Source organism: Leopardus geoffroyi, chromosome B4 (genome assembly GCF_018350155.1).
Source record: "Leopardus geoffroyi isolate Oge1 chromosome B4, O.geoffroyi_Oge1_pat1.0, whole genome shotgun sequence".
In the NCBI taxonomy this organism is placed as follows: domain Eukaryota; kingdom Metazoa; phylum Chordata; class Mammalia; order Carnivora; family Felidae; genus Leopardus; species Leopardus geoffroyi.
In genome coordinates, this window is record NC_059341.1 from 131480426 (window position 1) to 131504367 (window position 23942).

Below are 23942 nucleotides of genomic sequence, written 5' to 3' on the forward strand. Positions count from 1 at the left end.
GTGTGTCCAGGGGGGGCGCTGCTGGCACAGGGAACGGCATTGACAAAGTCAGCGAGGCCCAGAGGAAAAAAAAAATCCGTATCTCGGTGTCCACAGTTCTAAGAAGCTGGGCAATGTTGTGAGGAGTCACTTGTGCAGACACAGGCCTGGCCGGTGTCGCTTCCTCTTTCTGCTTCTGTTTCCTAACGACGACGTCAGCATAAATAGGAAGCGTGACAGGCTCCCTGTCGCCTGGACACTCCAGCAGAAGGCTTTGCTGTCCCACCACGAACAGGTACGGCCTGGCTTTCAGGGGCGGGCTGGGGAGCGGTGGGGGAGGCCCAGGCTGTGGACGGAGAACGGGGAGAGGCGGGGGGTGGGGGGTGGGCAGGCGCGCTCGGGGACTCGGGGGGGGGGTCAGGGCTTGGTCTCTTGGGAAGATTGGCCAGGCTCCTCGGGCAGCCGGGGGGTGAGCAGACAGCCAGCGGTGCCTGCTTCCTTGAGTGTTGTGTGAACAGGGCGAGGGCCTCCCGTTCGGGATCCAGCCGTCCTGGCAGGGAGGCCTCCCGGGGAGGCGGCGGTCACACACCTCTTGGCTTTGCCGCTAAAGTGTCGCCGAGGTGTTAGTGGCAGTGAACCGGTTTCTGCCTCCTTGTCTCTGGAGCGGGAAGAACACACAATCGTCCCTGACATCCTGGTTTCATATGTATATATTTTTAATGTTTATTTATTTTTGAGAGAAAGCGAGTGAGCAGGGGAGGGGCTGAGAGAGAGGGAGACCCAGAATCCGAAGCAGGCTCCAGGCTCCGGGCTGTCGGGCCAGAGCCCGACGCGGGGCTCAAACCCGCCAACCGCGAGATCGTGACCTGAGCCGAAGCCGGACGCTTAGCCAGTGGAGCCACCCAGGCGCCCCTTGAGACCTGGAGAGTGAGGGTGTGTGTGCGTTTCCATGGGTGTCCCTGGGGATGCAGGGGTGCAGAGAGACTGGGAGGCGAGGGGGGAACCTGGAACTTTGTCATGCTCCGGCCCAGAGCTTGGTGTGGCTTTGGAAGCTCCCTTTGGAAGACGAGAAAGGGCTCGGTCTCTCTCGAAGAATGTGGTTTTACTCTCACACCCCACCCTGAGCCTCCGTTGCTCAGTTGGGTTCAGGCACAGGGGTGGGTGTTCCGCACCCAAGTCTGTGAGCTGGTGGGGGATGGGGGGGTTGCGTCTAAGGGGGTATCTACCTCAGGATGTGTGCAGGTGCGTGCACTTGCCCTGTGGATGGGAGCACGAGGGCTTCCAAGGTCCCCACCGGGGTCGCAGCCTGTGCGGCCCCGCCACACGGGTCCCGGCGACAAGTTGCAAATGTACAGTTTTGAGTCTTAGGGATCCTGCTACAATTTTGTGTCACTGGGTCCTGATTTTCTCTACCCCTCGCCTTTCGTGCTTCCTAATAGTTTTATCACGAGTGAAACCTTTCCCGTTACCTCTCGGCCCCTCCTTTTTTTCATTCGCCAGTTTCACTCATGTCGTGTGATACGCACCAAACACTACAGAATAGTCCCTCAGTTGTTTAATGAGCGTGTTTCGTACTAAGCGAATACATGGCTATCTGCTTTATCAGCCGTTAGAATGATCCGGAATTGTGTAGCGTAAGAGACAAAGCGCCAGCTATCCCTATCTCCCGGCCTCACATCCTACTCTATACCATATGTGTCCTTCCAAAACATTTTCTAAGCGTGATGCAAGTATATAGCTTTCCTTTGTACATAAACAGGAGTATAAGCAGACATATTGCTCGGGGCGCCCGCGTGGCTCAGTCGGTGAAGCGTCCCACTTTGGCTCAGGTCGTGATCTCGCGGTCTGTGGGTTCGAGCCCCGCGTCGGGCTCCGTGCTGACAGCTCGGAGCCTGGAGCCTGCTTCGGATTCTGGGTCTCCCTCTCTCTCTGCCTCTCCCCTCTCGTGCTCTGTCTCTCTCAAAAATAAACATTTAAAAATTAAATACATATATATATATATATATATATATATATATACACACACATATTGTTCTATGACTTATATTTTCACCTAATATTACATTTGGGACATTCCACAATAACACATATCGATTTAAGTCGTTTATTAGCCCTACAAAATAAGGCAGCATGTATTAGTAGGGGCCACACCACAAGTTACCCAATCCCATACTGATAGACATTTTGTTGTTTTTTGTTGGGGTTTTTCTTCCCCCCATTTTTTCCACACCCGTGGAGGTGTTTCTGTGGCCCAGATGCCTAGAAGAATTACTGAGCAAGAGATTGTGCATCCAAAAACGTAATAAATATTGTCAGATCATCCTCAAAGCAGCTGAATTAACATACACCCCCACAGTGGTGTATAAAAGGCTCATTTCTCTTTAGGAAAATGATCAGTCTTTAGACTGTATCCGGGGCGCCGGGGTGGCTCAGTCGGTTGAGCACCAACTTCAGCTCAGGTCACGATCTCACGGGTTTGTGAGTTGGAGCCCCGCATCAGGCTCTGTGCTGATGGCTCAGAGCCTGGAGCCTGCTTTGGATTTTGTGTCTCCCTCTCTCTCTGCCCCTCCCCTGCTCATGGTCTGTCTCTCTCTGTCTCAAAAATAAATTAAAAAAAAAAAAAAACATTACAAAAATTTAGAAACTGTGTGCAATGGATGGAGGAAAATTATCTGATTCTTGCTTGGAGTTTTCCTTTCCCTGATTATGGGCGAAGTTACTCCTCTTCCATATGTTCATTGGCCACCTGGGCTCCTTTTATGATACGTATAGGAATGTTTTGTCCATATCCCGGGTTTTTTGTCTTTTACATATTTACTGTAGGAGTAGCTCATTTATTAAGTACACTAACAATTTATTTGCATAACATTTAAATTATGTTTCCAGATCATCACTTGTCCTTTTTCTTTTTTTTTTTTTTTAATTTTTTTTCAATGTTTATTTATTTTTGGGACAGAGAGAGACAGAGCATGAATGGGGGAGGGGCAGAGAGAGAGGGAGACACAGAATCAGAAACAGGCTCCAGGCTCTGAGCCATCAGCCCAGAGCCTGGCACGGGGCTCGAACTCACGGACCGCGAGATCGTGACCTGGCTGAAGTCGGACGCTTAACCGACTGCGCCACCCAGGCGCCCCACTTGTCCTTTTTCTTTACCATGTGGAAGATACTTTCATACAAAAACATGTTAATTGCCTTCCAAGTTCAGTTTGGGTTTGGTGTCTTGTTAACCCCTAAGGTTAAACAAGTACCTGTAATGCTTTTTATCATTTTAGTTTTGACTTTTAGAACTTTAATCTACCCAGAATTTGGAGGGGTAGGCAATGTGTAAAATAATTATCTAGCTTTAAAAAATTATCAGCTAATTGTCTCAACATCATAATTATGAGCATGTGGCCCATCCTTTCCTCTGTGATTAGAAATGCCGCGATTTCTTCCCAAATTCCTATTTGGTTGTTTTCCTTATTGTTTTCTAGTCCATCTGTCTGCGATCATACTCCTCGTCATTTTTCTGGCTAATAGAACCCGTCTCTCACGTTCGGCTTGTTATAATCTAGAACCGGTTTGTCAAGCCTGTTAAAACCCCTTTTGGAGTTTTGACTGAGATTGCGTTGAATTTAGAGATTATTTGGGGGAGATGGCAATAGTGGGTGGCCTTCCCCTGCTTGTGCCCTTGACGGGGACGACACGCACATTCTCCTTCCACGCTGACGTCACTACTGACTGGTAGTAGTAACCCAGAAACACCAGCGTTCCCTTCAACGCCTCATTTGTCGAGGTTCACCTGTCAGTGTGTTTAATTGGGAATGGCTTTTGTATTACTGAATATTGAGAAGCATCTGTCAAGATAAGCTGATCCTTCTTTCCCCCTTTAATCTGTTGGTCTGTTTCTTTTGATCATGAAGAGATTGCTTCATGGCTCTTTGTCTGTTTCTGGAATAATCCCCAGGTGGCCATGATACATTCTTCTTCTAGAAGTCTTTGTCAGATTGCCCTATGACATTCTTTTTGTCTGGAATGAATTTACGGTTTGCTTTGTTTGTTTGTTTGTTTTTTTCATTTCCAGTTTTTATTCCTACCAGTAAATTTCTCCATGAGTTTGGGAATTTTGGTGTGCATGTTTGTTTCGAGTAAAAAGGTGTTTGGTTTTTCTCTTCTCTTTTTTCCCCTCTTCCTCCTTCTCCCTTCCCTCTCCCTGTCCGCCTTTTACTCCTGTGATTACCCCTCACTCTTAGTGGCTTTTAACCCTTACCTTTTTAACACATGTACATAACGTGTATTCTCCATCAACATTTGGGCGTAATTAACACACTTCTGTGCCTCCAAAACAAGACACGAACCCTAACAAGCTTTCAGTTCTCCTCCGCTTTCCACCCCTCACCTCACAGCCAGCTCCCACCTTCCAACCATCTGCATCGTTATCACATAACTAACTCACTTTCACTTTATAAGTAACAATTCTTCTCTACTTAGTATAAGTCTTATTTGGTTTCTTTTCTCACCACTGATTCCAGTATTATATGCTGTCTTTCTTGAACTCTTTTTTTTCCCCCTGAAATATATCCCAGAGCCAACTGTGTTTCTTAGAAAAGATCTGAAAATTTTCTTTGTCTTTACTACATTTCCAAATGTTGCGTTTTTCTGTCCATGAGCGTCAAAGGAAGCTTGACTTTTAATGATTCTAGGTTTAAACATATTTTCCCTCAGTGTTTTCAAGACATCGCTGTCCACTTAGAGTTCAAGGTCACTTGTAAGAAAATCTGGCCAACCTGACCCTTGTTCCACTGAAAATAATGTTTGTTTCCTACTGGAACCTTTTGGGAGTATTCTTTTATTCTTGGATGACTGAGAGTTTACCAGCACGTGACTGAGTATGGCACTGTTAAAAATTCAGTTTGTCCTTCCCTTTAGCGGACTGTTGTCTCCTTTAAGCCCTGTGAAGTTTTCTTCTATTTCCATTTGTATCTTTTTGGTTGCATGGAAAAATCTTCAAAGAACCGTGGCTTAACAATATGGAGGTTTATCTTTGTTCTCACATAAAAGATGTCTGGAGGCAGGCGCTCCCAGGCCGGTGTGGTTGCTCCAGAGTGACAAGAAGGATCCAGGCTTCCCTCTTTCTGTTGTATATGGTTCCATCCTCAAGGTAACCTTACGGTCCAAAATGGCTTCCAGAGCTCCAGCCATCACTTCCAAGTTGTAGGCTGGAAGAAGGAAGAAATGGGCCCCTCCTCCCCTGGCCAACTCCCTTTAAGAAGCCTTTTTTTGGAAGGCACACCCGATGCTTCTGCTCACATCTCCTTGGACAACTTAGTGACATGACCACACCTAGCAACAGAAGAGTGTAGGAAATAAAATCTTTTATTCTGTGTGGCACCAAAGCGAGCTGAAGCCTGAGCTTCTGTGACCAAGGGAACAGGGGGCAGTGCACATACCGTCTGCCACATGGTTTGCAACTTTAATACGATTTAACGTCTCACATTGAAATTTTTAATGAACCCCATATTTGGGTGTGGTGTGGGACAGAGATTTAGGTGGACACGTTTTACAGTGTTATTCATTGTCTCTTAGGCTTTGTTTTTTTATTATTATTATTATTATCTATCCCTTCACGTTGATTCACGACTCCTCCTTCCTCATGTAGGACGTTCTTGGGCAGGATAGAATTGCCTGGTCAGGACGTCCATTGACGTATTGTGTATGTGTGCAACACGCTTACTCATCAGATCTTTACAATAAATTTTGCTACTGGGGAGAGCCTCCTTATTGCTAAAAAATCTCAGTAACTGTCCTCAGAGCGATTTTTTTTTTCCTGAGGTCCTACAAAAAGCCATGTTGGTAAATTTTGTTTGGAATTGTGTTAAACCTATAACTTATCTTAGGAGGAATTGCACTCTTAGCACACGTAGTATTCTACGTGTGGTAAGACCCAAATAAAAACTCTGGAAGTTTAGGCTAGTCCCAGGTAGGCAAACACATAGACTCAAGCCCTTACCGCAGGGCATGGCCTCCAGCTACAGAAGCTGAAGGGGATGAATACGTCTCCCCCGCCCCCCCACCAGCTCCAAGCAAGCCTGTTCGTCTTTCTGGAGCCTTTATCCGACTAACCTGTCTATGAACATCACCCCATTGGGTTCTTCTCGCGTGAGATACGTGTATTTGTGCCCACATTACCGACGCAGAGAACAAGGTTCGGGGAGCACTGGTGGGTCAACACAGGCCGCTGGCGGGGGAGAAGGAGAGCCTGGGCTGAAGGTCAGGTCTGCTGAGCCCAGAGCCGTGCTTTTCCCAGTAAGAAAGTTGCTGCTTCGTGTGTGTGCACATGTGCCTCTTGAGTGAAATTTCAGACAATCTTAGGGGGAGAAAAGGAACCACTGTCCCCTGTTCTCCTCTCCTGGGTACTTCCCAGGGCCAGACAGAATGAAAAGAGGAAATCCCCGGCCTTCTGCAGAGAAAAGGGAACAGGCATTCCGAGGGTGGTGTGGGAGGGTTGACAGTAAACGGAGTGTGTGTGCGCGCAGTGTAAGTGAGCGTGTGCTGTGATCACGCCCAGGGGAGGGGAGGGTGTGGCCCCCACACCCCTAAAAGCGGATCGGGTCAGAGGCCGGCAGGGAGCTCAGAACAAGTCAGATACCAGGCCTCCCTGTGAGGTTTTTCCATCGCCAGGGGACTGCATAGGAGCTTCTGATGCACGACTGAGGGGTGGGGGTGGGGGTGGGAAAAATCTCACTTCTTCAGAAGCCACTAAATGCATCTCCCTCAAAGTTACGCCCCAGGCACTGAGGCTAAGGGGAAAGGACTGTCCTGGGTGCCAGGCTGAGGTGGCAGGGGGCGCTAGAGGCCATGCGTCACTCCTGGCTTCACCCTGCAACGTGGGTCAAGTGCAGGGAGTGCAGGACAGAAGGGGGTCACTCACTCTCAGCTGATGTCCCTTCCGCAGGCAGAGTCCCTTCGCAGGCGAGAGGGCTCACAGGAGCCGGGGACATGGGTCTGGCCTGGCCTCCAGCTGAGCAAGCATACACGACTCCGGGTCACTGAGGACCCCAGCCCCTGCCCAGACCCGGGCCCACCTGAGCCGGCCACCCGTTCGTCCAGAGCTGACCCAGAGATGGTGCTGACCCGGGGGCTCCTCCCTGTTGCCTTGCTGGCTCTGTTCTGGGGGCCCGGCGTGGCGGGGGCCCAAGGTGAGCTCCGTTGCTGCCTCCCCTTCCCTGTGACCCTCCTCACAGCTGGCCCTTGAGCAAGACCACGCCCACATGTGCCCAGAAAGCCCCAGACCCCTCCCGCCCTCCCTCATTCTCCCCCTCCCTATCTTCTCTGGCGCCCCGCGCCCCCTCCTGGATTCTCCCTCTTCTCCAGCCTCCTGAACGGCCATCTCTGCTCGTGTGGCTTCTCTGCCCACCTTCTCAGTGTGGCATCCCAGGCGTCTCCCCTCCGGGCCGGTCGTTCCAGCCTTAATTCTGACCCCCCAGATATTCTGTGCCTCGGGTGGCTTTGACCGGTCCCCTCCTCTGTGCCTTTCTTCCCGGGGCCCCTCAGACTGATGGTCTCTCCCTGCTTCGGCCCCAGCACCCTCCTCCTGCTCGGAAGGCCCTGCTGGGATGTTCCTCTGGCTCTTAAGGCGCACGAACCCCCCCTCCCCAAGGGCTCCCAGAGAGCATGGCTTCTCTGATAACCCCGAGAACCACATTCTCTCTTCCCACCGTCAGACCCTGCAGCTGACCAAGAGACCAGGACAGGGAGGTCCCAGAGGGCTCTGCCATGCTGCCACTCTTCCCAGGCTGTCCCAAAAGGGGTCCAGGGGCCGGGCCCATGCCCGATGCAAGCGTCCCTCTTGGGGTGGGAGAGAGACTGCGCCAGGAGCAAGGGCACAGCAGGGGCTCAGGAAATGTGCTGTGACCCTATGAGAATATTGCATTTCTAAATTTGTTTTTTACATTTATTTTTGAGAGACAGAGCGTGAGCAGGGGAGGGGCCGAGAGAGAGGGAGACCCAGAATCCGAAGCAGGCTCCAGGCTCCGGGCTGTCGGCCCAGAGCCCGACGCGGGGCTCGGACCCGCAGACCGCGAGATCATGACCTGAGCCGAAGTCGGACGCTTCACCGACTGAGCCACCCAGGCGCCCCTAGAATATTGTGTTTTTACCCAGGCAGCGGGGCCCACGGCTAGGGCCCTCACACCCGCAGAACCCCCGTACTCCCTGCGCTGCCCAGGGTCCCTAGGGAGCTCTGTCTAGCAGCCAGGGGCCCCTACAGGATTCCGGAAAACCCCTCCCTAGAGGGGCTGGGGGTGGGGGGTGACAAGGGACATCCAGATGTGACCCCCTTTCTGCCTCTCCCCGGGCAGATACCGTCCCACTGCAGACCCTACAGTGTTATAATGACTACCACAGCCACATCACCTGCAGGTGGGCAGACACTCAGGATGCCCAGAAGTTCGTCAACCTGACTCTCTTCCGGAGGCTGAATGAGTAAGTCCCACCAGGGCTCAGGGGTCAGAGGGCCCACGGGGAGGCTGCTGAGTGGGGCTGTGCCCCGGTGGGGGCTGGCCAGAGGGCAGGGACAGGGAGGCCCCTGCCCAGGAGCTCCTGCCCCATTAGGCGGCCAGCCAGGTCCGGGAGCTGATGGCCGGCGTCGGGGTTTGGAGGGGGGGAAGAGGCTCCTACGTGAACATCGCTGTGGACGACAGAGGTGGTGATACTCGTCCTCCATCACGGTTTAACAGAGTCGCCCTGCAAAGGTCATTTTTAGATTATCTTCGCTGCGAGGTGGGCAGGGCAGGCGTGTGACGCCCAGTTCACAGGTGAGCCGACCGAGGCCGCGGTGGCACGGTCCACGGGGCAGCTGTGGGGCCAAACGGGAGCCGGGGCCCTGCGGCCTCCGGAGTGTGGGTTTTCTCCGTTGCCCTCGCATGGTCTCCGGGGGGACGTGCCGTTTGGGAAGATTCCGCACAGCGTTCTGGGGTCTGGTGACGGTCTGACCCACCATTCTGGGGATGATTAAATGGCCATCACCCAGACGCCAGCAAGGGCTGAAGCCCTGGGGTACCTCCTGACCCCCACCTCCTCTGGTGGAGCCCACCCTCTGCTTCCCCTTGGAGGCCACCCTCCCCCAAAGAGTTGGCTAGACCCGCAGCGTCCAAGGTCTTTCCAGTTATTCTGAACCTGGAATGACTGGCCCCACCGGGCCACCCAGACCGCTCGGGCCCGAGGCAGCCAAGCCCTCCCTGCTGTTAAACCCAATGCTCGCTCTCAGCCTCTTCCCTCCTTGACCGTGGGCGGCACCTGACACAGACTGGCCCCACAGACCGTGGTGAAAGCACCTGCCTCTCCTGGCCGCCACAACCCCCCCCTCTCCTGTGTCTCCCCAGCTTGCCGTCTCTGTCTCCCTGTTCGCTCCCTTCTTCCGTCTCTAACTTAAAGGGTGAGATGCCCTGGGGTTCCTCCTTGGATCTCCGCTCTTTCATACCTGACCCAGTGGCAGAGACCCAGCCCCAGGCTGCGCGCTGGTGACTCTCACGTGCTCTCCAGCCCCGCGCCTCCCCCCCGCCCCAGCTCCAGGCCTACAGGTGAACTTGCCCCCCCCCCCGCCACGTGGCCTGTAGACGAAGGTGTCTTCCACCCCCAGCGATTTAAACCAAATTCCGCTCACCCCACCCCCCACCTCCCGCGTCACTGAATGGGAGCTCCCAGAGGCTCCTGCTGACCAGCTGGGAGATTCGTTGTCGTCTTCCCTCCTTTAGCACCTTCCCTTCCCCATCGGCGCCTCTAATCAGTCAGCAAATGCTGCAGACTCGATCTTCGAACAGGACGCGAATCTGGCCGAGGCTAACACCACCACCCGTGCGAACTACGGGTTCGCACTTGACCCAAGCCCATCACTTGGCTATTTCAGGAGCCTCCTATCTGGTCTCTCAGCTTCCGAGACTACCGCCCCCATCCACCCCTATGTATCCACGGCCCAGCGGCCAGAGCAAGCCTTTGGGTCACGACATGTCACCCCTCTGCTCATAACTCAATTATCTCCACGCTCAGTGACATCCAGATTCCTCGGTTTCCTTTTAAGAGCCGTGTCACCTTGCTCTACTGGTCTCCCTCACCCCCCACCCTCACAGATGCCACTCCATGAACTCTGGGTGACCGCCTAATCCTACAACACTCCAGGGGCGCCTGGGTGGCTCGGTCGGTTAAGCGTGCGACTTCGGCTCAGGCAGGTCACGATCTCATGGTTTGTGGGTTCGAGCCCTGCATGGGGCTCTGTGCTGACAGCTCAGAGCCTGGAGCCTGCTTCCGATTCTGTGTCTCCTCTTCTCTCTGCCCCTCCCCCACTTGTGCTGTCTCCGTCTCTCAAAAATAAATAAAAATGTAAAAACAATTTTTTTTTTAATCATACAACACTCCAAGCCCGTGCCTGCCCCAGGGCCTCTGCACCAGCTGTTCCCTTTACCTGAACTCGCCTTTCCCCCAGAATTTGCATGGCTCTCTCCCTGACTTCCTTCAAGTCTCTGCCCAAAAGTCACCTCTGCCACGAGGCCTTCCCTGTCTCCCCTGTTTCAGATTGCACCCCCCCCCCACCCCACCCCTTCTGGCTTCCGTATCTCCCTGCTGTATCTGTCCGTGTAAAGTCTGCTCCATCTGACATGTGACGTATTTTATCCAGTTCTTCCGTGCGTGTCCCCCTCCACCAGGATGGCAGCACCCTGGCCCCGGACAGAGCCTCGCACATGGTGACCGCTCAGGACCTTTGTTGAACGCGTGATGCTTCCTCACTCTGGGCTCACCTTGTTCTCTGCTGGCAGGAACCCTCCAGTGCCAGTGTCCTGTGATCTCAGTAATGACACGGGCTTGTCATTGGACCACCCCTGTGCCGGCTGCGTGCCCAGAAGATGTGTCATTCCCTACGAGATTTTTGTCCTCGCTGACAAAGACTACTTCTCATTCCGACCAGACAGGCCTCTGGGTGCCCAGCTCACCGTGACTCTGGACCAGAATGGTAAGGCCTGGGGTTCCCGGATGGCGGTGGTCCCGGGAGGACAGTGGACCCCAGGGGTGGTGAGACAGCAGAAGGGCCAGGAAGCGAGAGTCTTCAAGGGGGGAGGGGGTGGCTCTGGTCTCTTGAGAGAGGAGGGTGTGGCCTCCCGACACCCGAGGCATTGGAGCAGGTCCAAGGGGCGGAGCCCCCGGCCGGTGGCACCTCCCTGGGCCCTGACTGCTGCAGCACCCGCCAAGATACTGCCTTCCAGCAGTGAAGGCTGCCCTTCTAGGAGAACCTCCCTATTCGGGTAGAAACTTCCTAGCTTGAGAACACCCATCACCGATATAGCCTCATCCAACGTCTGCAACAACCCATTTTATAGATGAGGCAGTTAAAGCCCAGAGAGGCCACATGACTTTTCCAAAGCGCCAGCCCTGAGCAGTCAAGCCAGTGATGGATCAGCTCTGCCCAGAGCTTCCTGCCCTGGAGATGGAGGTCATCACCTCCCTGCCCTCCCTGAGTGGCTTCCAGCGAGCACGGCCCGCGTGTCCACAGCGGCCCCAAAAAGCCAATGGTCCTGGGTGGGTGTCGATGACCTAGCTAGGCTTCGTTCGACTGTGTGTTACCCAGAAACATAACCAACGCTTCAGCCTCATTAATTCAATTTTTATCTGTGCTCACAATGAACCTACACGAGAGATGTTTGAGGGCATCACCTTTTAAAGTTGAAATTGATGCGGTAAGAACCCTACGGATGGCTGGCTTTTAGGAAACACTGCCCAATATTACGTAACCATTACGACGACGGGTGGTGTCGCACACCCCTGTTTTCTTTTTCACCCCTTTTTCACCCCTTTTTCATCACTGATGTTGAAACCGAGGCTCGGAGAACAGGAACTTGCCCAAGGCCCCTCAGATACACGTGTGTGACTTTAGCATCCGGGGTCCCGAACGCTGGGCAGGCCCCACTGTAGGTGCAAGCGTCACACGGAGAGGGGACTCCCGCCTTCGCTTCCTGCCTGTTCTCATCACGGCAGCACAAAGCCGTTGCCCGGAGGAGGGGATTGGTTAGGCCATGGCCGATTCGCCGATTCACCTGCAACAGTGTCTCTAAACGCGTTTGATGGATGAGAAAGGGCCCCATCCCGGTGGGGCTCAGAGCATGCAGGTTGAGAGGCCAGGAAATACCGGAGGTTGAACCAGAAGTGGGTGCCGTGTGCCACATGCTGAGGGGCAGTGGGCAAGGAGCCTGGGGGCCGGGGGGTCAGGACAGGCTTCCCCGGGGCGGGGGGGAAAAGAGCTTGGCAAGGAGAGCTGAAGGGTGGGTAAGAGGACAGAGCAGGAAGAACATTCCTAGAGGAAACAGCGTGTGCCAAGGCTGGGAGACTGGGGAGGGCAAGGCGGGTTGGGGCAACCGCGAGAAACTGTAGCCCAGAAGCATCACCATCAAAAGGGCCAGACAGCGTGAGGAAGACGGAGAGGGGCAGGTGCAGGCAGGGGCCTGACCTGAGGACGCTGCTGGGCCCTGCAAAGGGGCTTAGGGGCCAACGTCTAGGTGATGGAGAGCCATCGAAGGCGCATGACTTGATCAGATGTGAGGATGCCCGAGGTGGGTGATGCACAGGGTAGACGGCAGGGCGCAGGAGGGGGCAGGAGGCTGGGGCCCGGAATGCAACCTGAGGCGCTCGTCTCATGGAGAAATGACAAGCATTCTACTGGAACGTGGCCAGGGCATGGGAGCGGGGGGCGGGGGGGGGCATACAAATCATACTTAGGACACACGTGCCCTTCACTCGTTCATCTGCTCCCTCACTGAGCACCCACATCCACCAGCACAGCAGTGAACAAACCAGTCAGTGTCCCTGCCCCTGTGAAGCGTATGGCCTGGTCACAGGGAAGGTGATATGCTGGACGTGGGGACAACTTAGAAACGGGGAGGGGAGTGTGACGTTTGTCTCCTAGAGCCTGTGTTCAGCAGGGAGCTCAGCTCCAGCCCCAAGCCATTTTGGCAATGGATCAGGGAAGCTTCTGGTGCTGAGGAGGGACAGGTGTGTGCGTTGGAGCTGCTCTGAGGCTCCCACGAGTGGAGATCTGGGGTATTTTCCTTCCCCTGTCCGTGTCTCCATCTGTGAAATGAGCTAGTGGACTACGATCTCTCAGGTTGGAGGAACAGGTTTGCGCTCAGGCTCCCAGTCGTTTCAGTTGGGAGCAGCTTCTAGAGCTCTGTGCTGAAAGGGATTCCCACTCCCCGGGGGGCTCAGGGGCTAGGAGTGCAGTGATTGATTAGTGATGTCTGCTGTGGCTGCGGAGAGGGGGCGCCCTGTATCTGCCACTCGGGGCTTAAGATTTTCTAGAGGCTCCAGCTTGGACATGCTCTCACATGCCACGTCCCGGTCGGACTCATTGGATTGTGTTTCAAGGTCATCCCTCAGCATTCAGACACAGAAGCTTCGGGAAGGCGGGAGCCGTGCCATTCGTTAATGACTATGCTCTCCCAACAGACACATGTTTGCTGTTGGTTGACAGAATGCCTTCTTGAAAAGTCTGTGAAGGATGTCTACATGTATTTATTCGTGGATTCATTCATCCTTCATTCACTTTGTCCCCCAAATTCACTGAACCACTAATCTCAGGCCATGGGGGTAGGGAAGGGTGTGGGGGGCCGAATCTGGCCACCCATAAGCTCCTGACTACTTGGAAAGGCAGAAAAGGAGACACATAAATGCCCCAGGACTCTAAGGCCCATACAACGGGCTGTGGTGAGACAGGAAGAGGGGCAAGGGATTCTGCCCAAGGGGATGGGGGCACCCAAGAAAGTTCTAGAAAAGGAGACATTTATGCTGGGCTCTGAGAGAAGCAGGATCCTGGGCAGGTGGAAAGAGGAGGAGGATGGACAGCATTGCGGGGAGTAACGTGAGCCACAGCGCCCTCTGCTGGGAAGGGGCCGAACAGGCCGCGAGGTGGGCAGAGGGGACCCGAGGCTCCATTCGGAGGAACTTCACTGGCAGCACCTTTCACGGAGCTTGTGTGATATACGCCCAGAAATCTGTGCGGCTTTCATTCATGTTCACAGTGAACCCCCACAGTTTGGCAGGTGAAGGGCCTGAGGCCCGCAGAGGAAAGGGGTCTTGTCCAAGGCTGCTCAGCGGGTAGGATGGCACTCACCCTGGGGCCCCAGTCTGCCCACACAAAACGTGCCGCCCTATAGTTATCCAGCCCCTCCTGAGCCCTTGACCGCCCCTTCCTCCAGTGCAGGCCCCTGCGCCCAAGGACCTCCAGATCACCGCTGTCGGGGACCGTTTCCTGCTGACCTGGAGGGTGGCCCCTCCGGGTTCCCAGAGCCACTGGCTGTCAAACCTGGAGTACGAGGTGGTCTACAAGCGGCTTCAGGACTCCTGGGAGGTAGGGGCCATGGCCGGCTCCGCCCCAGCCGAGGGACCTGGCCCAGCTGGCACCTGTTCCATTAACCCCTCCCTCTCCACAGGATGCCCCTACCCTCTACTGCAACTCCTCCCAGGCTGTCCTGGGGCCAGAGCACCTCCTTCCCAGCAGCACCTATGTGGCCCGAGTGCGCGCCCACCTGGCCCCCAGCTCAGGGCTCTCGGGGCGGCCCAGCCAGTGGAGCCTGGAGGTTCTCTGGCACTCCCAGACAGGTAACAAAGCCAAAATTGGGGCAATGCCCTCCTGAGGAGAGGGCGGCTCATTCAGCTTCCAGACAGAAAGAGTCCAGGGGTCCGTTCTGCGGGATTCCACAGATCTTCTGTAGCCTGTGTTCAGGATCGATACCCAGGGCGGACTCCATTCCTACTGTGGCTCTCCAGACACAGGGGCTGCGTCCCACCCACGGCTGGGCCCCAGCCTCTTCTGCGCACTTCCTGCGCCCACATTACAGGGATAAGCATCATGGGCGGTGGCCGTGGCATTCTGAGCAGCTGTGTTTCCGTGAGCGCTATGCTGAGTGTGGAGAAGTCAACATCATCGTGTTGCGTCCCCCCCCCCCCAACACTGAAACCAGATGCTCTCCCCAGGGTGCACAAGGGGATAAAAGGGTTCGCAGAATTCACTCTCTGACCTGCGGACACACCGAGGGCAGGTTCAGGCTAATGCTAAGCCCTAGTTTTTCTGGTCCCAAAGCCCCACGATCTCTCTGAGATGAGGCTCACGGTAGGTCCCAGTGAGAGCGAAGGAAGGAATGGAGGAGGGGAGGATAAAAGGAAGTGTCTCCCTTCCCAGGGGACAAGGCCCAGCCCCAGAACCTCCAGTGCTTGTTCGATGGGGCCGCCATGCTCAGCTGCTCCTGGGAAGTGTGGTCCGAGGTGGCCAGCTCAGTCTCCTTCACCCTCTTCTACAAGCCCAGCGCCAGTGCAAGGTGAGCGTCCTCTCCTCCCCCACCACCCGCCCTTCCCTCCCCTCGTCACCACCTGTGTCCTTCGGACCTCCCCCTGACCCTGAGATGCCCCAGTGGAAGCCATGGCTCATCCCGAGGTTGCCTCCCTCCCGTGGCCCCTGCCTCCCTCGCCCTCACCTGTACCGTGATCCTCAGGGAGGAGGAATGCTCCCCGGTGCTGAAGGAACAGCTCCCCGGCCTCTTGGTCCAGCACCGATGCCAGATTCCCGTGCCTGACCCCAGGAACCACAGCCAGTACGCCATCTCTGTTCGGGTGAAGGAGGAGGAGAAGTTTATAAAGAGCTCAGACCACAGTGAGTTCGCCCCCAGCCTTGCGCGCAGGCCCCCTTGCCACAGTCCTGTCTCGTCGCGTAACCCACGCAAACTCAGGACTCCCTGTGGCCCAGTCTTCACGTTGGTCACTGTCCTCCAAACGCGGCCCAGCGAGCCAAGTGAACAAAAGTCTTTCTAACCTTGACGTTCTCAAGAAGCAAGGACACCGCGATGACAAGGGCAAATAACACGAAGGAAGGTTCCACTGATAGTTGCCAGGAGCACATCTCTAAAGCCTGTTTTCTCCGATTTCTTGAGCTCTGCGTTCCTGTCCAACCCCGCAGCTCCTCTGAAGCCCCTTCTGCCAACTGTACCCCCCTAGACCTCCCCCCACCAGACTCTCCCTTTCGTCCCCTGATTGGGTTTTTCGCTCTCCGATTTCCAAAGTCCTCCGCGCACTGATATTTTCAGGCTTCAAAATAGTTGAGCTGTGAGTTACTTCTTCAATCGGGGGCTAGAACATATGCGCAAATAAATGGTAGCTCCTTGCGGGTCAATATCCCCTACTCCTCTTATGCAGCAAGAATCCCATGCAAAGGAACCCCCTGCGTTGCTTCCTGAGGACCCAGGCTCTTCCATCCAGACTTCAGTGTGGGATGGGGGGGAGGCCACAGCCAATCTGTCTTGCTCACCCAGGTTGGAATCCACCACTCACTCTGGGGACGCCGGGTTGCCATCTTTTCCTCTACCACTCGTTAGCTGCCTGGCCTTGGCAAGTCACTTAATCGTTCCGGGGCTCAGTTTCCCCGTCTGTGAAATGTGACGAGTTAATAGTACCTACCATGTTGGGCTGCTGTTAGAATCAAGTGAGGGATTCGCGCAGACTGAGCATGTATGACGATACCTGCAACATAGTTAATTCTCTAGACTTGGACGAATTAATAGTGGTTCTATTTTTACGTAAATGCTGGGCGTTGCCCGTGCTTTGGCTCACCTCCCTACAAAACGAACCTATCTCAGCATCTCCCAGGAGGAGGGCCGCTCGGATCAAAGTGGATAGTGTGGCAAAGTGAGGTGCAAGGACCCCGAGAAGGGGTGGACCGGGAGAGAGAGCGCCTGTGACGAGCATGGGATGAAAAGAACGTTCCATCGGAGGAATGCTAGGAACAGCGTTCCCTAAAGGTTTCCCTCCCTCCAGTCCAGATGGCTCCCCCGACCCTCAATGTGACCAAGAGCAGAGACGGCTACGCCCTGTCCTGGACAACAGAGGAGATGCTTTACAAACACATAGGTCACACCTTCCAGATCCAGTACAAGAAAGACGCAGACTCATGGAAGGTGAGGGCCTATGCCCGGGAAGGGGCCTGGATTGGGGTAGGGGGGATGGGAGAAAACACGCAGGGGGGCGCCAACCTGCCAGGGGCCTGGCTCCCAGCAGGTGACCGGTCAGAGGAAGCCACTGAGACTTCGCGGTCACGGCCCTGTGTGGTCAGTTAGTTGGTCCTTGTCCTATCCCGTGGCGGAGGTGCTAAAGTTCACAGGGGTGATGTGACATGGCCCAGATTGACGATGGGACCCTGACTTGCCAAGGGGATGTAGGCGTCGGGACTCAGAGGGCTGAGAGGCAGCTGGGTGAAGGGTTTTCAAAAGTCAGGAGAGGATTCTTCTTCAGAGAAATCTCTGGAACGCAGATGTGCAGCTGCTGAGAGCGGAGCTGCTCTGATAAAGCAGGCAGGGCCCTGGCCCAGGGTTCGGTCTCTGGCCCCCACCCCCAGACAGCCCCCGGGCTGTGTGTGCAGCACCCAGGCTCCCCGCAGCCCCAGTCGGCAACCTCAGAGCCCGCCCCAGACCTTCAGGTCCGGAAGCGGGGAAACGGAAGCCAGGAGGGGCGCCGTCAGCGGTGGAGCTGGGAGCGGGGCCCCGGCTCGCAAACCCCATCTTGGGGTCCAGTGATGCTGCCCTGCGTTCCTGGGCAGGCCATAACCAGGGTCCAGGCCGTCCCCGAGGAGCTCGGGGGTGGGCGGGGTGGTTTAGAGTGAGGGTGGCACACGCTGTGTCCTCAGGATTTCTGGGCCTCAGTGTTGTCCTATGTCGCAGGGGTGCAGCCCCCCATCCCATCCAGAGTGCTCTGCCTCTGTGCTCCCTGGGGCAGGGCCCTCCATGGGGAGCAGGGAGGACTCAGATCTGGGGATGCGGCTGCGGCCGGGGCCTGACGAGACAGAAAAGCTGGGGCGCTGAGGTGGGAGGGGCTTGTGGCTGTGCCTCCCTCCCCCCCTCCCCCCGCACCAGGCAAGTAGCCTCAGCCTCAGCAGACCTGCTCACTTGCCTGTGCCCACAGGAGAGCAAGACGGAGACCCTCCAGAACTCCCACATCATGTCACTGCCACCGCTGGAGCCCTTCACCAGGTACCAGGCGAGAGTGAAGGTCAGGCCCACCCCCAGCGGCTACAACGGGGTCTGGAGCCAGTGGAGTGAGGAGACCTTCTGGGACACCGAGTGGGGTAGGTGTCCCAGCACCCCCCCGCTTCCGGGTACAGCCCATCTGGGCAGAGGACAAGCATGATGTGAACACAGGGGTGTGACCCCACTCCACCCGAGTGTCCTTTCCTCCACGTGTCACTAGTCACTGCAAAGCGACGCCTATGTGGCGGGTGAGGTCCTGAGAGCAAAGAAGAGGGGTCCTCCCTCAGACTGGCGCTTAGCCCTCTATTGATATGGCCCACGGTTTGTTCCATTAGCCTTGGTGACAGCCATCACCTAGTGACCACTCAGCATGCGTTTCCGGTTACCATGGTAGCAAGCATCAGGAGCAATGGGCTGGGGCCTGGGATTGGAAGGGTTCGGTCTGATTTCTTAATCTCCCCCATTGCTGCTTCCAATGTCTCTCACCGTTGGCCATAGTGGCCACCAGGAGACAAGTACCAGACTAGGTCCAGGACGTGGTGGCAGAGAGAGGACCGAGGAGGTATTAGCAGCAGGGACCCCAGCCCCAGCCAGGCTTGCAGGGGGGGAGTCGCAGGGGGAGGGCCACAATCAAGCGGAAAGGAGGACTGAACACCAGGCCTAAGGGAAGAGACCAGGAAAGTCCTGGAGGGGCCCAGCCTGTGAAGGGCTCAAGGCTGCCGGGCAGGCAGGAAGTTGGGGCTCCCGATGGGCCTTTGTACCTGCTGGTTCCTATACTAGCATGGCCTTCCCCATCTCCGCCTCTCCAAGCCTCCCTGTGCCTCAATGCTCAAGCTTATATGCTGCCTCCTACAGGAAGTCCCCTGTGATTGCCATGGGCTGGAGTCATGGCCCCGCCCCCCACCCCCATAATTCCTTCTGCTACTGGAAAGAATCTAACCCTCTGTGTCCTTCCCAGCACTTGAACATGGGGGTGGGGGAGGTCAGACCAATGCCCTCTTCTTCGCCTATGTCTGGCCTCCCCCCCCCCCCACCCCCGCCACCCTGCACGCCAAGGCAGTGAGTTTCTGGAGTGCCGCGCCTGCACAGAGCAGGGTCTGGGGGCACTGACCTGGCCTCCGCTCCTCCCCACCTCCTAAGCCTCCAGCTCTGTCCCTCCCCAGATGCTAATGTTCCTTTTTCCTTCCCGGAAGTCCTGCCCACGTGGGTCCTGGCTCTCATCCTGGTGTTCACCACGCTGGCCTTGCTCCCTGTCCTGCGCTTCTGTGGCATCTATGGGTACAGGTAAGGGGACTCTATGATGGGTGGCGGGGCGGGTACTCAGGAGCCCAGGGGGTGCCAGGGACCCCACAACTGGCTCCCTCTAGTCCCCGCTCCGCACCCGCTCCCTGGGAAGCCTTGGCCACCTCCCACCTTCTCCCTGGGCCTCAGTTTCCTCTCTGCGCGTGAGCATGGGGCCTCTGGCAGCAGTCACCTCCCTGGTGTCTCTCTAGGCTGAACCGGAAGTGGGAGGAGAAAATCCCAAACCCCAGCAAGAGCCACCTGTTCCAGGTAGGAGTGGACCTCGAAGGCGGCCAGGGTGGTAGGGGCGCCTCACTCCTGCAGCCACGTCCCCGTCCCTAAGTCTTCCCCACCTTCCTGTGGCTTTGAGTGTGAAGCCGAGGTGGCCCGGGAAGGTGCCAGGAAGCTCTAAGAGGCAGGCCAGCCCTGGCAGGTTCAGCTCTGCAATCCTCTGGGCACCTGCAGGCTCCCAGGGCTGGCCCAGGGTACAGGGCTCCCTCGGAGCCGGAGCCGGAGCTGGAGGCGGGAGTCGGGGTGGCCTCGGGGAGGGGCTCAGTTCCGCGGGGGCAGGTGGGCTCACAAGAGGCAGAATGGCTTCCCTGAGGATGGGACAGCAGAGCTGAGCTTTGAAGGAGCCAGGGTGGGGCCAGGTGGGAAAGGCCACCGCAGACAGAAGGCCTATGGAGGATGGGCACGGGACCCCCCTCATAAAAGGAGCCGAGGGGGGCAGGCAGAGAGGCTGGGGGCACATCCCAGATGCTGAGATGGATGCAAGGCAGGCGGTGGCACGTGGGTCACAGGAGCCCTTTGGTCCAGCAGGGCCAGCTTGCCCAGTGGCGGGGGTCCTCATGGCTACTGTGGGGGAAAGTAGGGTGTGAGTGTGGAGGCAGTGACACCCCAGATTAGTGAACTCGCAAGAAGAGGGTCCCCATCCTCAGACACTCGAGGGCCCATGGGAAGTCCCAGCCCCTCTCTGGGCTTCTCCTTCCTGGTGTCAGGGGGCCCGGCTGGTCCTGACTTTGCTGAGACTCCTTCCGTGTCTGGGGGGCTCGCTGTATCCCCTGTCATGCCCTGGCTTCCTCGCCCCACCCCCACCCCCCACCTTCAGCTTCTCGGGCTCCCACACAGCCACGGCACAAGTGTCCTTTCTCTTTCCAGAACGGGAGTGCCGGACTCGGGCTCCCAGGCAGCATGGCAGTACTCACCATCAGGAGCCCCTTGCACAAGGGGCCGAGAGGCAGCTACTTCCCTGAAATGGAGGGGTGAGTGTCTGGGCACAGGGTCCCTAGGAGGTGGGAGGGTGGCCCCATCGTGCACACTGGAGGCTCAGAGGAGGTGGTCTCTGGCCTGTGGCTCAGTATAGAGAGATCCGTGGGGGTTGGTGGCTCTAAAGCAAAAGACATACCCGTCAGACATCCGGCAGACCTTCCTGGTTCCCAGGTTAGGGAGGGCCATACCTTGGACTTGACCAGACGCGGAAGACCAGAGCAATGACCTCTCCCTGCCCTACTGGCCAGGCAGACCCCACACTGGGGTGCTGATGGCACAGTGGGGGATGAAGGGACGAGGGCATGACCGAGCCCTGGTCCCCGAAGCTGGGTGGATATCAAGGAACCTGGGGTGAGGGGACCACACCTGGCAGGGGAAGAGCTTGAACAAGAACATGGAGGCTGGAGGGCGAGACCCACGAGGGCCACCCGATGTCCTCTCCGGGCCCGCTCCCTGACCTTGCCCTGCTCTGTGCTCTCCCTGAGCTCCGGGTGGGGCCAGACCTCCCCCCGACCCCGGGCCCTAGCCCCAGCATGAGCTGAAGTGGCTGCCCAGGGGACCCCAACGTCCCTGTGCCCGTTCTCCCCGCAGGGTGTTTCCCGTAGACTGCAGGCACAGCGAAGTGTCACCTCTCACCACAGAGGACCCGAAAGATGTGCACAAATCACCATGCGAGCCTGACACAGCTTCAGCCACTTTGGACCCGTGCACGGAGCGGCCCCCCAGCCCCCAACCAGGCCCGTCGGCCCCCGCGGGCAGGCCCGAGAGCCGGGTCTCCGGCTTCGACTTCAACGGCCCCTACCTGGGCCTACCCCGCAGCCACTCCCTGCCTGACGTGACGGGCCCCCCGGAGCCCCCACAGAGGGGCGTGAGCCAGAAGCCACAGCCTCCAGGGTCCCTGGAGTACCTGTGTCTGCCCGCGGGAGGACAGGTGCAGCTGGTTCCACTGGCCCAGGTGATGGCACAGGGCCGGGCCAAGGATTTAGAGAGGAACCCCGGCCCGGAGGCTGAAGGGAACCCCTCACCGGAGTCAGGGGCAGACCTTGCCTCTCCTGTATACAGGCTGATGGTGGGTGGTCAGGGCCCAAAGGACAGGGCCCTCACGGCTCTGCCCACTGGCTCTGGGGACCCTGAGGACGGCGTCACGGCCTCTGGCTACGTCACCACCGCAGACCTGGCACTTCCCTGGCCCCCGGGGCTGCCATCTGCCTCCAAGGTCCACCCCCCGGACCTGCCCTCAGACCAGAACCACGGCCTCAGTCTTGGACCGGCCCGTAGGCTCTGTAGCGTCCCAGCCCCCACGAAGCCAGAAATCGAGGGCTATGTGGACATCCCTCTGACCCCAGGCCAGTCCCCCAAGTCCCCTCTGGGCAGTCCTGCCCCTCCTGCAGCCAGCAGCCCCATCCTGAGCCCAGGGGAGGCAGCCCCCAGCCCCCTACACCCCGAGGGGCTCCTGGTCCTACAGCAAGTAGGCGACTACTGCTTCCTGCCTGGCCTGGGACCTGGCCCTCTCTCACCTTCTTCCCCAGGACCCTGTCCTGAGATCGGGGACCACGACCACATGTTCCATGCCAAGAAGGCCCTGCGCCCCGCCATTCCCCAGGTGCCGGCCATCAGGCATTTCAAAGCCCTAAAACAGCAGGACTACTTGTCGCTGCCCCCCTGGGATGTCAGCAGGCCGGGGGAGGTGTGCTGAGCCACCCCAGATCCCGGGGGGGGGGGGTGCACCTGCCCTCCCGCCGCCTCCCGGCCCCTCCCACAGTCCCTTCCGCAAAGCCCAGGAGAAGCTTCCGTGTTGGAACAGATGACCCGGAAGTTAGTCGACCTCCTACCTTCTCACTTGACCTTCGGCCAAGGAATTCTGCCCCCACTGCCTCCTGATCTCTCTCTCTCTCTCTCTCTCACACACACACACACACACACATTTTTCTGTCCTGTTAACTTAATCTTAAGCTCCAGACTGTTAGCGCTCTCTCTCTACTCATTCCATTTGCCCACCTTTTTTTTTTTTTTTTTAACCAGATTTCCTTGCTTTTGCCACTGTCTTCTTTCTCTTTCCACTGACTTATCATTCGAGTGAGCTTGAGGTCCGAGCTAAGCCCATCCTGAGAGGGCACGTCTCGGTCAGAGCCTGTTCTGACGTTGACATGTCCGGTTGTGTTAAGGACTTGTGTCTGCAGCCTGGCCCTGGTAGGCGCGAATGCATTTCCCCCATGGGGAGGGAAGAGACCCCCCACCCCGTGAGGGTCCTGGGGGAGGGGGGAGGTGGGGAAGAGCAGTGTAGGACCGGCCTGCTTATGGCTGGCACTGCGGCCCCAGGCACTGTGGCAAAATACCAGCACTGATGACTGTCACACCAAGCCATGGGGCAAGAGAAGAGTTGTTCTGAGCCCGTGGGAGCCCCTGCTGGGCCCACCGCTATGACTGGGGAGGTCGGGACTGCAGGCCCCTGCCTCGCGGGTAGAGGCCACCCGCCCAAGTGAGGAATGTCCCAGCTGCCTGCTGGCCACAGCGGTCTCCCTTCTCCCCCCGGGCTGGTGGGGCCTGCAGAAATTCAGAAGCAGAGGGGAGTCCTGAACCCACATACACTCTAGAAATGTTGGGAAAAACTGTTCAACAAAGGAAAAAAAGGAAAACGATCAAAGCCTTGTACACTTTGGGGCTTATAGTCAACGTGGCCCTCCTGCCCTCCCTCCAGAAAGACCTTACAGCCCCCACCCCCGCTGGCCATGGATGAGGGGCTTTTGATCTATGTCTGGGCCTCCATGGAGGATTATGGCTTCTTAAAAATCTGTGCCTTTCTGATATGCAAAAACAAAAAAAGGCATTAAATCATTTAAATTTGCATTATTTGATAGCTATCAGGTTGCACATGTTTTCGTATTTCTTGGGCACTCCTATTTTGTTTTATGGGGCTAAGCCCACTAAGGACTTTGCTCCGTTGGGTGTTCATCCTTTTCTGATTAAGTTTTTAAAACTGTTTACATGCGATCTTTCACGGATGGTGCACATTATTTTTCCCCCTAGTTTGTACTGTGTCTTTTCGTTTCGTATGTGAGGCCCGTAGACGGACATGATGTCGACTTTTCCGCATTTCGGGTTAGAGTCGCCGGCTCCACTTTTGACGTCAAATTTACAAAAGCCTTCGCCACTTCGAAATCACATTTGTCCTAATTTATATTTTCACCAGTACTTTCTGAGTTTCAAGCTTTTCGCATCAAATCGTAATGACTTTGGAGTGGATGCGTGCGAAGGGGAGAACTGCCTGTATGTTTGCACCAAACGAGTGGCCTGGGTGTTTTTCCATCGTTTGCGGAAACACCCATTCTTCGCCCATCTGACCGAAATGCTACTTTTATGATCTAGAAAGTGCCTGAGATACTT

General features: G+C 56.6%; 1 protein-coding gene across 1 annotated transcript; it reads left to right on the forward strand.

Annotated features, from left to right (window-relative positions):
• Positions 1-91: 91 nt before the first annotated feature.
• Positions 92-23549, forward strand: CSF2RB (colony stimulating factor 2 receptor subunit beta). The gene is made up of 14 exons (XM_045463607.1): positions 92-274; positions 6914-7157; positions 8319-8442; positions 10770-10963; positions 14196-14347; positions 14430-14598; positions 15179-15314; positions 15489-15646; positions 16804-16943; positions 17944-18106; positions 19202-19292; positions 19502-19559; positions 20448-20551; positions 21150-23549. Exons 2-14 carry the CDS (start codon positions 7082-7084, stop codon positions 22252-22254), a joined length of 2670 nt encoding a protein of 889 aa, XP_045319563.1. The 5' UTR covers positions 92-274; positions 6914-7081; the 3' UTR covers positions 22255-23549.
• The last annotated feature ends 393 nt before the right edge of the window (positions 23550-23942 follow it).